We start from the raw sequence: 17,814 nt of genomic DNA on the forward strand, positions 1-17,814 counted from the left end.
GGGGGAGGGAGGGGGACAAATCAAGGCCCCCATGGCAAGGGAGGGAGTGGCACAGGGACTGGGCTGAATGGGGCCTGGGGGCCAGGGTGGGTTGCGAGACAAAGCTGCAGGTGGTCATCCAGGACCACTGGGGTGGTACGACTCCCTGCCGCTGCACAGACCTCTGGGAAAGGCATGGGGGGGCACGTGCCCCCCCAGATTTGTGTGCAGGGTGGAGGTGGGTTGCCTGTTGTGGGCTTGGGGTTCTGTGTCCTGCTGGCTTTGACCTGGGAGCCACATGATTTAAGTGCTTGTCTTATGATTTTTGACAGGGTAGGGTTGGCAATACTGTTTCTTACATATGGTCAGATGATTTTTATGATCCTTCCTTTTCCCATTTGCAAAATGTGGACAGTTATGGGCATCTGCTTTACAGGAATATTTTCAATCTTAATGGAAGTATTGTGACATGTTACAGAAGTACAATATAGTGAAATACCAGAAGCTATTTTTCTCTTACCACACGTTTATTTAAAGAGAAATCTTCCATTTCATTTCTTTAAAAAAAAAAAAGGTCTTTGTAGCTGCACTGATTGGGTTCTATTATTCTTCCTGTTATATTTCATTTGGTTGGTCATCCTCTTACTTTCCCCCCTTTCAGTGGAAAAAGGACCAAGTCCCTTCTAGAGAATGGTCAGTTCCCCATAAGGTATTTTAGGATATTACATTTATCAAATATTTTCATCTCATGGGTATTCCTGCTTATACCTTAGATTTTCCCCAGTTGGAACACAGAATTACATATTCAGATAAAGGACAGCTTACATTATTTTAATGAAACACTGCAACTTTACAATGCATTCACCTTTTGTATAGTTTTAATTCATTTGGTTTTCCTTAAAAATGCAGATGGTTGAAATAGACTACAGTTCATTCTCAGACCTTAAGATCCAGTTGTTCGCCAATCAGTCATGGCTTTTAATATCAATCTGGGTAGTTAATATTGATATCTGTAGACCAAAGAGACTTGAGACTGCATGTATTACCAATGGGATGGAAAAAGGCACCATTTATAAAAATCTTTCATTATATGATTGCACGACCTGGATTCAGACAGACTGTAACTGGTGATAAACTATACATTTTCAAACTATACCCAATTAATTTATTAGAAGCAGCAGATGGGGAGGTGGGGCACGGGAGCAGTTCTAATAGGAAAAGCAACCAACAGAAGAATGTCAAATACAGTAGAAAGTTTAGGTCTGCTCAAGCTGCTTTTCACTCTTCTGTTTTTTCCCCCCCACAAGCCTAACCTACAATGTATACTTTACATTAAGGGTCAGCAAACCCTGGCAGGCAAGCTCATTTTCTTCAGCCCGCATTGGGGCCAAGAGGCAGCAGCTGTCTGCAGCCTCCAGGCTGCAGTCGGCCCTGGCTCTGGGTAGTTGCTGCCAGCCAGAAGCCCAGGCTGTTCCTAGAAGGTGGCTGGGAGGCTACAAGCTGCTCGGGCACCAAAGCTGGCAGCATCTACCCCAGAACCAGTGCTGGCTGCAGCCAGGAGGCTACAAACAGCTGCTGCCTCTTGGCCCCAACGGGTGCAGCGACGGTATCTGCTGCCTTCCTGGAGCCCAGGGCCAGGAGGCAGTGGCTGTTTGCAGCCTCCTGGCTGCAGCCAGCCCAGGTTCTGAGTACCTGCTGATAGCCACAGAGCCCGAGCTGCTCCCAATAGCTGGCTGGGAGGATGGAGGGCCCAGGAGAGGGAAGTAGGGCCAGGAGCACAGCGTGTGTGACCCAGAGTGGCAGCTAACAGAGGGGCTGCACAGGGAAGCTGCCTGCAGCTGCATGCTCCACGATGCCCTGGTCACATTTCCCATGTGCACGGGAGCAGGATGGGCAGCAGTGCAGCGTTGTCTGCCTTGCTGCTGCCCCCGCCTGCAGGGTAAGTATGACCAGGGCAGTGGGGAACTCAGAGCTGCAGGCAGCTTTCTACACTTCCCCGCTGTGCCCTGCCCCACTGGGTCTCACATGCTGCTCTGCAGAAGCGGCGGTGACGCCAGCATGGCGGGGAGCATCACCGGTATCTGCTGCCTCCCTGGAGCCCAGGGCTGGGGCAGCAGCAGCAGCTGTTTGCAGCTTCCCGGCTGCAGCCGGCCCAGGTTCTGGGTAGCTGCTGATAGCCAGAGAGCCTGGGCTGGGGGGCAGGGGCAAGGGACACAAGCAGGGCATCCTGCCATGTACCCCCTGCCCTCGTGTTTTTCTGGCATGCCAGCACTCCGGCACCTTCCAAGGTAAGCTTTGTGGGGTTTTTTGGCACTCTGGCCAAAAAATGTTGACTACCCCTGCTTTACGTCTTACTACAAGCATCAAACTAACACCACTAGTTGTACAAGTTCTCAGTTTGGTCCAGGAAATCCAGAGTAAGCTATAGGAGAAGTTGAAGATTGAGGGCTGGGAGACAGTATTGGGGGATGATGCCCTGTTTTGTTTTTCTAAATAGACTATTTCCCTCCACTCCCTTTTCATCAGCCACCCGCTGTTTATTTATAAAAGAAGTGCTGAACCTGCCTTATTAAAATGTTAATTTTTCATTCTGTGGTTCACTATTACAAACATTGCCTTTAGATTAAAATAACAAAACAGAAATGTAATCCTACTACAGGCGTAATGAAAAACATTAGTTCTGCCTCATTCCTATTAAAATCGGAGCTATTTGTATTAGAATCCAGCTGCCACCCTACACTGCTGCTGTGCATTAACACAATCACAGAGACCGTAACACTACAATAAATGCTACCTTTTTGTTTGACTAACCTTGTTAAGATTCTCTACCTATTGTGCCTGGCTAGTATGAAGGAAGACTGGGTTGGTCAGAACTATGGATATTATGTAAAGAATATTCTCTCTTAACATGAACTAAAATTATCCACTTTATTCCAGTTGGTAATTTTAAGATACAGAGGCAATTTCACAATACTAACCTCATTAATAAAACAATGAGTCCTAACATGCAATTCAAACAAAGAGTCCTAATATGGTTCCACCTGACAACAAGGAGAAGAAAATGCTTCATGCCCTTATCCCCCACAAGTCTAAGCAAGATAAATTAAGAGAAGCAAGTCCTGTTCACAAACCATGAGCAAAGGATCACTTGAAAATCTTTTCCCATCTCTGAATTTTCTTTTGGCCTAAAGCAAAGCTCTTTGCTTTTTTAATATATACAGCCTTGCACAAGAGAAACTCAAAATTAGTTTTTAAAAGTATAGTTAAAAATACAGTTCTCACATTTTTCAAAACTGGTCTTGAAAGAAAATGGACATTTTTTTGGTCTACACAGAAAATTATTTCATCTATAGCTGGAATCTACACCTTCACACAAACACATTCATATTGGACACCATTTATTCAATTATTTAGTCAATTAACTGACTGAAACTAGTATCATCTTTTAAGACAGCAAAATGTATTTTAATACAAAGACTTAGTTATTCAACAATAGTGGTCGCTTACTGATGAAAAATGAAGCCCCAGAGAACTCTATTCTGATTTCACTTAGACTGATTTGGATACTTCTGTGGAGTTGCACTATTTACCCCATCTTACCTGAAAGAAAAATTAAGTCACTGTAGCTTTTAGAATACACTGCAGATCTGAACCCATTCAGTTCTTAAGCTATCTATTTTGCCAGCTGAATAAAATGTAAGTGAATGGTACTAGTTGTTTAGTATTCCATTGATCTGCTTTCTATTACTTAGTGAAAAAAACATTAAGACTGAATTTAAGATTGCTTCTGCAAATTTTTTGACGTAAGCCATGGACAAGTGTTACATTTAACTGTGTCCTTTTCTTGAAGGAAAAGCACTAGCATACAGGTGTTCAAGGTGTTTTTCATGGGAAAAAAAGCCATCTGTTCTATGAAAAAAGTCTTAGCTTTTAACCAGCAATTTCTCAGGAAAAATTTTCTAGCACCACATGTAATGCCTCTACGTCCCTCTTGGTTCCTAGGATCCCTAGCATCACACAGTCCTCTGCTCTCCCTCCCTGTTTGAAAGTTGGAGGGAAGGAGGGTGAGTGCTGGCTCACGGATGGTCTCTAGAGTGGCAAGCTGTGAGGAAGACTGGTTGGGATCCTGCTACTGCCAGGCCTGAACACCCACTGGGGGCAAGGAGAGCAGTGCTCCTTACCCTCAGCCACTTCTGTAGGGCAGGAGGCTGTCCTTAGCTCTAATTTTTGGCTTTTTATTTTTAACTCTTATTTTGAAAAACTCCTGTTGCTGCAAAGCATTTGCTGGCTACATAATCTTTGAGGATGAATAAGTCTTCAACTTGGTTTTCATGTTCTTTTTGAACCAGTTAAAGGAGTCGTGGTATGAACAACAAAGCTGCTGAAACTAGTGACTCAGTGTCAGGGTAGTGGAGCCTCGGGAATCCCCATTGCAAAAATGGAAGCCTACTGCTAAGAGGGTACACTCCCTCAGGGACCATAGAAAAGAGGCAAAATTTATTTATTAAATAGGAAAAATAAGAACAATTTAATACAATACCTCTTGTTCTCTCTAATTATCCAGGTACAGCTTTCATGGTCAATAGATGAATGGAGCATTCCTTCTAACAGAGGCAGCTGCTGACTTTTCAATACTATGCTGATATGAACAGGAGAAAACTGTACTGTTACATCATCCTTAGTGATGTCTTCTGGAAGCCGAACTGTTACCGTTAAATCACCTTCAGTCTGTTGCCAGTAATAAAGAGGGTCTGACAAATGGAAACAAATAGAAACAGAGAATCAGTTAAAAAATTAAATAGTAGTGTACACTAACCTGGAATAAAACTGGAGAAATGAAAGAGTTGTGCTTTTTCTCTCAGAAAAAGCATAACTCAGTTGTATTCTGAAAAATACATAGAAGAGATATTCTGATAGCTTATTAGAGAATGAAGAAACACAGTTCACTAGCTACCTGGCAGCAGATGGCTGCCATCTCCAGCAGGGGCAGGTGCATTAGCATTGTTCAAACAGAAAATCTCTTCAATTCTGTTCTTCTATCAAGTTTACTGGATTTGTGCCACAAACCAAAATATTCTGGACATTTATGGTACAATCTCTGTCCATGATCATCAGTCAGCCCGTATCTAAATTATGAGATCTTTGGGCCAATTTCCTCTTCACAGCTGAGTCATGTTGTGCCATGAGCAGTAACAGGTACCGTGATGACAGAGTCAGCAGAGCCACATACCAGCACTCTCTAAGGAAGGGATTCTCAACCTTTTTAGACTTGAAGCACCCCTCATGAGACTCAAAGAACCCCTGGGACAATGCCAGCTCTTAGTTTTCCCTTGCTTTTTTGACTACAGAAAAATAACAGAGCAATTTTCCTGTTGCAAAGAATTCAATAGACCACAACAGGTCAGAATGTTTTTGGCACTATAGATCCCTATTTTAAATCTCTGAGTTTATTTTGTGAATCATGCACACCCAACAGTGATAACACTGCATGCCATCCTGTGATGCCACTGAAATTACCTCAAGGCACCCCAGGGTGCTGCAGCACCCTGTTTGAGAATCCCTGTTCTCAGGCAAGTTAGAGGTCTCAGAATTATACAGGCTACATCCCATCTAGACTCTCTCAGGAATGAGTGGATTTGTTTAAACAACTGCTGATGTTCAGAGGATGGGGAAGGTCTTTTACAAGGGTACCCTAGGCTGATTCCTTCTGTGAGGCAGAATACCTGGCAGGCTTGGAAGATTCTGTCTTTTACTGCTTTCTCCATGGAGCATTTGGAGGTAACAGGGAACCTTAACCCTGTTGAGACAGGGGGAGTGACAAGGAGAAATGGGGACCAGGACAGAGGTACAGAGAGACTAAGGCATCATCAATGGATTAGGGATACTGACTCTTTAAAGAGAATGCAGAGGCCAGTAGAGGTAAAGTTCGTTAACTGGGTAATTAGTTACATCTGACAGGAAGACAATCAGCTGGCTGAAAGAGTCTCCAGATATTTAAAGAGGCCAGATGGGAAGCGGGGAGTGGGAACTGTGAAAGCCTCAAGAGCTGCGAGAAATTTGAGGAACCTTCTTGCGTTTCAGGCAGCGGAAAGGCTGGCAAGCTCCGGTGCCACAGACCCCAAAGAGGCTCCCCAGCCAATGATCAGGTGCTTCTTGAGACAGCTGCATATTCTATGGCAAAAATGGCAGTTAAGGGCAGCAGTGAAAGCTGCAACACCAGAGGTGCCATGAACCTGGGAGGGACTGCTGAGAGCACTGACACAGCACTGCCAGGGAACCGACTGTGGGGCAGTGAGGGAGAAGCTATTAGAATGACAGCAGTGCTGGACTACAGTTTGGTTTCAAGTGGCTACTTGGTTTCTGGAGCAGAAAACAGGTGGGAAGCCAGGTGCAAGAAGCAGAGGCCTTTGGTGTTCAAGTTATCTCATAAGAGTGGAGACAAGAGGGCTGGGCCCAAAGGGGTGGAATCTGGACTCGGAAAGAGGACTAATAGCCTGTTCCTTCAAACAAGGCACCGAAACACAGGAAAGAGTAAATTCATGTCTGCATGTTTTTCTGAACTCAAGAACTCACCATTACGTTATGGCAGGCGTGAGTTCAGGTGAAGTGGAGAAACAGGGGAAAGTAACTTGCCATATCCCCAGGAGCCCTGATCTTGGGAGACAGAGAAGGGAAGCAGTTACTAGAGGTATGTAGCATAAAGAGGCTCAGCTCCTTCATTGCATGAGGGCTTCAGTGTACTTTCTGTACCACCCTCAATAACTGGACTTCCTTTAGTACTCCCAAAGCCTGCAACTAGGACACCAAGTGTAGGACAATATAACTTGAATAACTGATACAACAACAGGCACACAGGCTGATTTTTAAGGAAGACATATACAGTAAAAGCTCTGTTATCCGGCATCCCCCGAAAATGGGGGATGCCAATTAATCAAATATTCTGGTTAATCAAATATGCACCATCTGGTGTAGTCCCCAGCATCAGTGTGCTGGGGGACAGGGAAGGGGGCCCTGAGCAGGCTGCTCTGCCCTGGACTGTGGGCCAAAGAAGTGGCACAGAAAAACTCTGCTCGCAGCGGCAAAACCCGGAAGTGGTACTTCCGGTTTTGCTTTTGCGGCATCCTTTGGATGCCGATTAATAGAATTTTCCAGCTAATAAAGTGCTGGTTAACACAGCTTTTGCTGTATTTAGCAAGATATCCCCTCTGTTGCTAGGGACTTGCACTCCCCCCTGTAAGATGAACTGTGAAATTCGGTTTCAAGTCAGAAAGTCACACTTATGTCCACCAGCAAGCTAGCAAAGGAACAGAGCTTTCACTGAGAGAGATGTCTCCTGGTGGTTTTTTTGGTGGATGGACAGCAGCAATGATAAAAACCTTGTGTTGGATAACTGTACAGATCTTTGGCAACCCGGGAAGGGGTTTTGGTAGCGTTCATCTACCTTCTTTACCATGGAGACAACCAAAGCTATGATCTGCAAAGAGATGCTTCCAGTAAGACAAAACTGTTGACACCTATCTACCACAGGCCAAGAAGTTCTCTTGCTATTTCCAAAGTATGTTCTATATAAAAAAGGAGATGCTTCAGGAAGGTCCAGAAGTCAACTGGCTGGGTTGAAACAGCTAGGGCAATACAACTCAGAATGAGACAGCACATGCTTACGATAAACTAAAATATTTAGACCTCTTCGGAAAAAAAGAGGGATTTGTTAGTTGTATTGCATCAGCTTACATAGTTGGGAGACAAAGGATATGAGCTTTCAGGGCTCATTTATCAAGTTTCTGTTGGCTCAAGGGAATTTCTCACTAAATCTTTTCTCATTTACTTTGACCATCATGCTCATCTCACCACCATGAATCTTCATGCTAGTTTTTCTGGGTAGTACGCATTTAAGTCAGCAAATAATTGTCTTAATACATATATGCAAGTTTATTAACTTCACAAGACTTTTACCTATTATTTTAACATAAAAGCATTGGCAATGCGTAGAGGGGTGCACATGCACCCCCCTGAGTGTGGCGGTGCACCCTCTGCGAGAAGGCACTGCCAACACTGCCAGTGGCACCTGTGGGCGGTCACCACTCGCCCCCCGCACCACCCAACAGCGTCCACAGGTCATCCATGATTGCTGCTGGCTGCTGCCGACACTGCCGGTAGCATCTGCAGGCCACCCCCCCACCCCATGTTGCCGACAGCACAGTGGCTGCCTGCGGGAGCTCCCCATTTGCCGCCACCGCCTGAGGGAGTTCCCTCTGTCCCCCCAGCCTCTGGGGGCATGCGGTGTCCATGCAAAGAAGGTTAATTTTTTTAGTTATAGGAATTCTGAAAAAACTTCACTAGAACAAATGTTACCTTTCTTTTTATCTCCTATTTTCCCATCTTCATTTTCTTCAGGTTGGCTCTCCTCATCCTGCAGAAATTTGAAGGGTTTGTAGGAAACAATCATCAGACCATCTCCATCTGGCTCTATTGCTGCATAATGAGGGACTGACTTTCCCTGGAGAACCCTACATTTGAAGGCTTCATATCTCTGATCACCTGTGTACAAAAAAAAATAAGGAAAAAACCCAAGAAAACTAGGGTTTTTTAAATTGGAGTGTGCATGCATGTGTGCGTGCACGCGCGTTTGTGCAAAAAGCACATGCAATCATGTCACCCAATTCACCATATTCCAGCCTGGAAAAACAAAATTTGTCTTAGTCCTCCACGTCAAATATCCTGTATATTCGTCATACTAAGTTTTGAACTACTGCTCTTGCTAGGATTCAATTAAATCCTACCTCATATTAGCTCCTGGCATTGATCATTGTTGGAAATGGACTAATACTCTACTAGATGAACCATCGATTTCATGAAGCATTGCAATTATTTATTGTTTGTTTTAACAGTGTCCCAAGGCCCCAAACAGGAATTAGTGCTAGATTGTAATACTACAAGATCAAAACAAACGAAGACAGTTCTTGGCCTACAGAACAGTCTTAATATAAAATGGAGACAAGATCTGCAGAGGTACCAATGGAATGAAAGAACAATGCAACAGTAACAGTATATCACATTTGCTATACTAAGCAGCTATTCCTTTACCTTAACGTTTTTAGTAATGCACTATAAAGTATATGTTATTTTTTTCCATTACCACTTGGAAACTGGCTTTACCATTACTGGAAAACTGTTTGATTTTTTTTAGAAATTGATCTGTTTTCCTGCTTTTGCCAAATTTCAGTAAATTGTAATCTATATTAAGTCAGTCAGTTGTCCTTCCCAAGAAATATACAGTGAAACAATTTTCTGTAACAAAATGAAAATATTACCTTTCATAGGTTCCAAATTTATAGTTACCTCTGGCTAACATTAACTGCTGTATTTACTTGAGTAGAAGACAAAGTTCTTCCCTCAAACACCACAGATGAAAAAATGAAGTTTATTAAATGCGGCCAACACTAAGCATGACTATAAAGTACATGGCCCATATTGAGCAAACATGTTAGTGCAACATCTGAGTAAGACAGGTAGTAAGGCACATTGAGTCTAGTCCCCCACAGCAGCAACTCTTTTTCAAGTCATAGTGAACCACTGCACTGCATACATTTCAACTTTCTGTTCACTCCCACAGCTGAGCTGTTCCTTTCTTTCCCATTTCAAATGATTTGTGTTCACCAGCCTTAAATGTCTTGGAAACATCATCAAATGGGGCCCCAAACAATTCACCCAGAATTTCTCTGTTGCCTCCTCTCTCTGCTTGTCACATATAATTAGTGTGGCCCCATCTTCCAGGAGGTGAAGATGACCAGGCTGCCCTATGCCTTATCTGCATATAAATTTTTGGAGGATCCCAAGAATCATGCCAATAAAACTCAGTTCTGGTCAGCTAATTAGCGCATGGATCCTTTATGGAGGTATCTGGAATACACACGCATGCCGAGTTGTAAGGTCACCGTGATTTGAAATATTGTTGACTCTGCTGGGGCCCAGCCCAATGAACTATATGGTAAATCATGAGCCTTTTGGCTTTGGATTAAGATCATTTTACTCTTTCTAAGTAGGTATAAAAGCATAAGTAATGTGTGGGTGGGAAAGGGGAGGCACAGGGGGCATATGCCGGCCCCCCCCGTATTTCTGCACTAACGGCAGGGCACAGGGCTGCAGCCAGGGCCTGGCAGCAGCGGGGGTGGAGGTGGCGGTGGCAGTAGTGCAGAGTTCCCTCCTGTTCTAGGGAGAGCAGTGTCTGACAGTAAGAAGGGGAGATAAGGGCAAAGGGACAACCTGAACCCCAGATTTATTTTCCCTGTTGTAGCAGTGGGAGGAAGACAAACTCAAGACCAGCCTCAAATAATTACATTCTATACATGGACAATTGTATCAAATGTTTTAAGTTTTCTAATATATAGGCTCTAATTACTGGGGGCAGGTATGGCTTTCTGTTCCCAGCCCAATTAGCTGCTTTGCTTTCTGCTTCCTGCCTTTCCTGCTGTTGTGCTACCTATCCTGTCCTCGATCTGCTGCGTGTCACACACAGAGGCTACTTGTGCCACTTGTGGCAGCCATGCCGCAGGATGGCCACCCCTAATACACAGTACAGTATGGTATTTCAGCAGCCACTGAATTTTATAACTTCTCAATATAAAGGGACAGCATAACAAATTCTCTAAATCTAAAAAAAAATAATTATTTTCCTATGAAAATACTGGTTAGTGGATTATGATTTCTTTGATTAAATGCTGCCGTACTTCAATAAGAGTATCATTTACTTTTTTTAATCCTCACCAATTCCTTCTGCATTGCATCACTGCAATTTGCATGACATTACAAGAACAGATGACTCAACTTAAAGGTAGAACAATTGATATAATCCTCTGAGAAGTGAAAAAAAAGTAACAGAAAAAAAGGTACCAACAGCACCATTAGTTTGGCCATGATGCCCAAAAGAAAGTGCGTATAATAAGACCAAATCAGCCTTGCTGCTGGAGCTTCTTTGTTTCCTGAGCTCTCTCTAAAGCATGCTCTGCTGCGACCGCAATTGATTGTAACAACTGGGAAAGGAGCAAGGGGTGGAAAATTTTGGATATGTTTTGTGCTTTCTCTCCTCAGCATCCACTCTTTGTCACCACGGAAGAAAGGATACCAAGTTGGATGGATCTATGGTCTGACCCAGTAAATTGCAGTTCTTATATTCTAAATACTCTGAAAGAAGGGCACAGTTAAAAGTCACAACAAAACACAATTAAAGCAATGCTCTGGTCCATATGTAAAGGATAGAGATACTCATGGTTCACAAACCAGTCAGGGAGTAGCTTGAGGATACAGCTCAGAGGACAGAGATTTCAAACTTCCTAGGATCTGTGGTATTTATAAATGATACATATCAGCTGATTACAGAAATGACATGGGATTACTGCTTTCTGCCATCTAAGGAGAAATCTTAAATCAGAGCAGAAAACCTTGACCATGATTCTCAAGACAAGTTAATACAGACTCTGAAATGTAGGTTTTATATCTTCCATCTTGCTCTAATTTTCTACACTTTTTGTGTATGTTGGTTCTTTGAGTTTATGCAGGTTGTAAATTTAGCAGATACATCAGTTTGTAAAACTGCGACCCGTTTTGTTAAACCACCACCCAAGAGCATCTCCTCAAAGAGCAAAACAAAATATCAAATACAAACTACCAGTCTAGTACAGACATGATCTTTTTTTTCCCCACGAAAACAAAACTGTAAATAACTATGTTTTAAGTAATCCGGATTTTAGAATCAGGGCCACAACATACATCTATAACAATGTGGGTCTTTTTAACCTCCCACACCTTTTGCTAAAATTTAAGCCTACTGAAAAATACTATAGGATCTTCTCTTTTTGTAATTCCATCTAAATTTCTTAAAGTTTTAAAGGCTTTAGAGATATTACTGTATAAAAAAAACTCTGTATATAAGAGGTTGATTTTTAACATATTGCCTCTCAACAGTGGAAGCTTTCATTTCTTACATGCTTGAAGTGTCAAGCCTCTTGAGATGCATAGTTGCAAATATTATCATCTTTCCATTACAGGGGTGTCAGGAAGTTATTATGTAAATAGTAAAATGGTTAACATGCAATAGCTTTCTCCAAAGAGCTTTGTAAAAGGGATGGTAACAGTACAGAAAAACATACATTTATAGCAGCTTCAAGAGGCAAGGGGAGCTGTACTCAGGAATAAGCAGTAGCTGTTATACAAGCATGATACTGTAGCAGTACAAATAGGCTGAATCACTCCAACACAGACCTTGCATGCAGCATGAAGTTGGGGAGATTTTGCTACGCTGGGTTTATTACAAGAGCATGACGACATAACAGCAGCTCCCCATGTTGTACCCTCCATAAATGTTTGTTCATACCCCAACTGAACAGACTGCTGGTCATAGAATTTTGTCTGCTTCATTATTAATGGAAAAAAATGAAATTCAAAATAGTTCATTGTGATCATTTTCCTTCTTTGTAATCATAGTTTCCCCTAAGTCATGGCACATGATCAAATAGTGGAAGGCAAATCCATATACTGGCTTCAAGAGTAACATCATCATTTTTCTCCCCAAGATATGTTAGTCATAACTAATAATGTAAAATTAATAGTCAGTAACCTGAAACATCCTTTTCTATTCTGCAGCCTGATCCAATAAAGCATGTGTATAAGAATGAAACAAAAGTGACAAATCAGCATTATTGGCATTCATAAGGAATAAAAATAAGAGGAAGGAAGAGTGACAAACAAAGGGTATGCATGTCTACGTGAAAAAAGACAAGGTTTGGGCAAGAAACATGAATGCGCTGAACAGCACATAGACAGCCTGACGTGTCCCAAAGGGCACACCTCACAATTAAATTACATTTTCTACTGCAAAGTGTTCAGCATATGGTTTAAGTGATCATAACTTTGTTAAACCTAAACCATCTCTGAAGATGGAGTGTCTGGCTTATTCTTGGAAAGTGTTAATTTTTATCAACAATCTCCCTGTGCTACAGAATTTTCTTTGTCACTGGTAATAAATACTAAGCATCATAAATGCTTGTGGGTAGGAAAAAAATACTTAAGACTATGAATTTCTTTCATTCAACCTCACATGGAACCTTTTTCTTCTTCAAAACACGCTCATCCATCATTCTAAATGGGGATATATTTTTTAAAAAAGAAAGTTAATTTTTTTATAATTAGATCATTTATTTGTTGAAGTTTTATGGACATTACTGTATAGACTGTAATTTCAATTCTGGCTGTTCATCAATACAGTTCAAGAAAAGGAAAGGCTTATAACAAGAATTTTCTATGATCAGCAGCAAACTGTTATTCAGGATTGCAGCATACATCCCAAGACAATTTACAATTTACTGTGGAGATGCTATCCATATCAAACTCCATGTCAACTGTGTTTTTTATCACTCCTAAACATATTCACTGAAGGAAACTTGTCAAGATTTCCCTTAGCAAAACAACAGGATTCTATGTAAGCACAATCTCCCTGTGCATTAAAGGTACCAGGGTTGCCTATCGATCCTGTAAGCTTCAAATTCACAGAGGCATGAAGAAACATTTGCCAAATCAATGAAACATCCATTTAAAATCCCAAGAGTTCAGAGCCCATGCTTACTTTCTTATTCTTTTCTTTCAAGACAAGAGGAAAAAAGGAATGAAACAAAAGAAAAACAACAACTGGGCTGTGGAATTCCACAGCTCTGAAGCAAACAAATCAGACTGAGCATTTTGACAGATACTGGAGTCACATAGACATACCTAGCACAAATACTAAAGGCTGCAACTTACAGGATGAGTTCCTATTAACTGGCAAAACAGCTGAATGAAAACTTCATCCATAGATCTGAAAATATTCTATAATTTTTGTACAGCTATTAATACTGAACATTTATCTTAATTGTATGCCATACATTAAAATCTTCTATTAGCGTATTATTAACTACTGTAAACTAAGTTAAAGGCATAAGGCAAGAAAACAAATACTAAAGTTGTCCAAAAACTTCACAGTGCCCAACTTCAGCCCTCAGAGCTACAAGTAGCTCATCTTTTTGTGGATGAAAGTTTCTAGTTCTGAAGCTAGCTTGCACCGTCTCTGCATACTGCTTGCACTATATAGACACACCCAGAGCACTGAGGCAATTTTGAAGAGTTTGGCAACATGTGACCCACAGGCTGGATCCAGCCCACAGAGCAGTTGGGCAGCCATGAGTAGTACCAGAGCCAGGCAGCTTTCAGCTGCATGCCCTGGCTCAGCTCCCTGGCTGGAAGGTGGACCTGCGCCAGAGCGAGAGAGCAGGCACTGGAAAGATGTGGCAGTAGTATGAGTGCAGTTCCCAGATGCCTGGCCCTGGTACGGACATAGGCAAAGGCCCCTGGCCTATGCTGGACCGGAGCCAGGTTGTTCCAGACTGCAGCTTGCAAATGCTGCCAGTTGCTGATTTAGAAGACAGCCAGAACCTTACCTGTAGTACCACCATGCTAAGTTTCATAAATACGGAGTAGTACAGTGAGGCTATTTTCTGTTTTTGTGTCCACATACACTGGCCAATTCAGAAGACCTACTCTCTCTCTTAGTGGGCAGGGGCTAGAATTTAAAATGTTCAAAGATGTTCTTTTCTTATATGCTCAGTTTGTAGATTACTGGAGGTATGAATGAAGAGGACAAGAAAGAAAAAATTGGTGCAAGGCATGGACAAATGTACATTTTATCTGCTTTAAAAAGGGAGGGGGAAATGCTGCTGTTCGGGAGCATGCCACAGCTGTTATAATCTAAGGCCGCATACAGACACTCAGTTTATCCTGGGACAGCACTAACTGTCACAGGAGAAATCACAACTGTATGGAACCATAAATGCTCAGGTTATTTAATCCAGAGTAAAAGTGGCTGCTTCAGGAGAAAAATAACCTAGGGATAACCAGTGTTAAATCACTACCAGGAGAGTCCTCCAGCATCTCCCAACTCCAACCACCCCCACCGCCTCCCACCCAGGGAGACAGTATGATGCTTGCTGGACTCTGTTGCTCCAGTAGGGAGTAAAACACCCCCGCCCTTAACCATGTCCACATTGTGCTTCAGAGAAACACAGACTGACCACAGGTAGCCTGGGTCAGCCAATCAGGGCTGCCCTAAGCACTGCTCCCGTCAGTCACCCAGCAAATAAGAGCGCCTGCAGAGCATGCTGGCTTATGTGTACACAGGCCCCCTGCTCCCTCCCCAGCTGCACAGACAACATTGCATGCTCTCCACTCATTCTGGGCCTCAGTATTTGAATGTTTGTACACACAGCTCTGGCTCAGTTTCTCTACCAGAAGAGAGAAGCTGGGAGATTTCTTTAAAATGCGTGTGCACAGCTTAACTGATTACCTTTGCAAGACTCTAGCAATAAAGTTAGCTAAACATCCCCATCTCTGTTCCTGAATAAAGTGGGGTTAAAGCCGGAGTGGTTTTGTTATCTTTGCATCACTACAGAATCAGCAGACTTTAACAGGGGCATCACAACAGCTTGGACTAGTATCCTTTGATATTGATACAATTGTTATATCTGTCTCTATCTGTAGAGAGGAACATAAAAGATGAAGGTAAAACTGAAACAGCATTAACAACTGGCACTCTTTTAATGCTTGTTTAGCAATGGATTGTTAATCATACTGCCATATATCTCACTTGCCCATGGATCATGCTTCAAGGAAGAGCTAACATGACTGTGTGCTGCAGAGCAACTTGAGTGGGTGTACAGGTTCCCAACTTGTATTTAACTCAGTGAATCTGAGCTCCATGGGAGACCAACCAGCATGGTACGGAAAGCAGCATAGATGTTGAAGGGAGGCAACCCTCCAAATCTGCACTTAATTCCCTTATTTCATAGGTAACCTATAGCCTGCTAATGGGGAGATTACCAACAGAAATCCTTGCACAAAGCCTGGTTATTCCGAATAAAGTTAAGTTTACTGGAGGAAGTCTCTATTTCAGCTTAGTCCTTGACCCCATTTTTAAAGATGGTTGCTAGGATGTCTTGTTGCACCCTCTACAACTATAAACATGTTTTTTAAAATGACTAATGGAGACAGCTGAGGGACTCTCAATAATTAGTAAAGAATACAACATAGAATGTTCCAAAGCACACTATGGTAAAACTGCATAAACATATTGTTTAAAACACAAACATATTACCTTAAAGGTCAGTGCTACTTGCCAATACTGGTGTGACAGCAAGGAAGTGCAGCGTTAACACTAGTGGAGTTTTTAGTATCATGCTGAAATTGCTCTTTACGAGTGGATGATTTTTTATGTGCACAAAATCCATCAACCAAAAGGAGCATTTCAGTTATAATTACACAAGATGGAGAACAGAATCTAAAACTGCATTTTTAAAATGTTGTTCTCTGGAAAATTTATAAAACAGGAGAGAAAGATAAACAAAAGAAGCCATTATCTGGAAAGCTATCAAGAAAAATAGTTATCAATATAAAGGCCCCTAGCAGACATTAATATAATTGCACAACTGGGATCTGAGAGATTTTATGCCTGGTCCCTAAAAAATGTGTGCGTCTGTCAATGCCACACATATGTAGCAGGATGTGCAATTTTTGAGAACAGAGATCAAGTTTCTCAGTCTCCATTAGCATAACTGACGGTACAGGCCTGGGATGAGGGATCTATACTCCCTGATGCCAGTTTCCCAGCACCCAGACTTTCAAAGGGTGTTGCAGGAAGCAAAAACCCTGAAGTATAATCTACTAGAACAATGCATGTGAGGGCCAATTTTCAATGAAAAAATATCAGTAGACTTAACAAGCTTTACATCCTAGCTTTAAAATAGGTCAACCAAGCTAAAATAATTTCAGCATAAAAGGAACTACAAAAAGTCATTTTCATGCGGTCACGTTACAGCCTCATCCAGAAGAAGGTCAGGTGAGAAAGGAAAGTTCGCCTAGTCCTCTACTTCAATCTGCAAACTGTCAAATCCTTTCAGACCTTCCCAAGGCTCACAACTATGCTGCTGAAAGGGGGTTTAACTACAGGTTAGTACATTTTTCCTGACATGCCCAACTAATATTAATGGGGTTAACTTATCTCACTCTTAAAATGTAAAAGCAATCAATTTAGCTCCAATAGGAAGCTTGCTTCATAAAAGCTGAATCACAAACAACGCCACAATATCTGAACACTCTTTCTTTAACTGATCTGCAGGCCATTTACTGTGTTCTAAACAGAAGTCATGAAGGGAAAAGTCTCCAAAATAAGAACATTTATAGACATCAAAGGTATGTTCAGTAATCTAACAGCACTTGTATATGTGATGGGGGTTTAGTTCTCAGGGTTTTATTCTATGGTCCCTAATTGAAACAGTGGGTTTTTAATTGAAACCTACCATTTCAAATTTTCTGTTATGTTATAGTTTCATAGTTTCCAGGGTCGGAAGGGACCCGAGAAGATCATCTAGTCCGACGCCCTGCCATGGCACGAAAGAGTACTGGGGTCAAACGATCCCAGCAAGGTGGTCATCCAACCTCCTCTTAAAAACCCCCAGGGTAGGAGCCTGCACCACCTCCCTTGGAAGTTGGTTCCAGACCCTAGCCGCCCTGACCATGAAATAGCGCCTTCTGATGTCTAACCTAAATCTACCCTCTGCCAGCTTGTGACCGTTGTTCCTGGTCACTCCTGGCTGTGCTCGGGGGAACAGTGACTCCCCCAATGTCTTCTGATCCCCCCGACCAGTTTGTAACAGGCCACAAGATCCCCCCTCAGCCTTCTCTTGTGGAGGCTGAACAGGTTCAGGTCCCGTAGTCTCTCCTCATAGGGCCTGCCCTGCTGCCCCCGATCATGCGAGT

General features: G+C 42.4%; 1 protein-coding gene across 1 annotated transcript in view; it reads right to left on the reverse strand.

Annotated features, from left to right (window-relative positions):
- The window catches only part of NUDCD1 (NudC domain containing 1), a 193,096-nt gene that overhangs the window by 95,789 nt on the left and 79,493 nt on the right, over nt 1-17,814 (reverse strand). Inside the window, exons 5-6 of the mRNA XM_019528076.1 lie at nt 8,332-8,517; nt 4,520-4,730 (exon numbers count right to left, since the gene is read on the reverse strand). Of these exons, the coding sequence (XP_019383621.1) occupies nt 4,520-4,730; nt 8,332-8,517 (397 nt within the window). The remainder of the gene's footprint in view (nt 1-4,519; nt 4,731-8,331; nt 8,518-17,814) is intronic.

The sequence above is a fragment of the Gavialis gangeticus genome, unplaced genomic scaffold (genome assembly GCF_001723915.1).
Source record: "Gavialis gangeticus isolate Ggan-Ray unplaced genomic scaffold, GavGan_comp1, whole genome shotgun sequence".
Taxonomy (NCBI): Eukaryota; Metazoa; Chordata; order Crocodylia; family Gavialidae; genus Gavialis; species Gavialis gangeticus.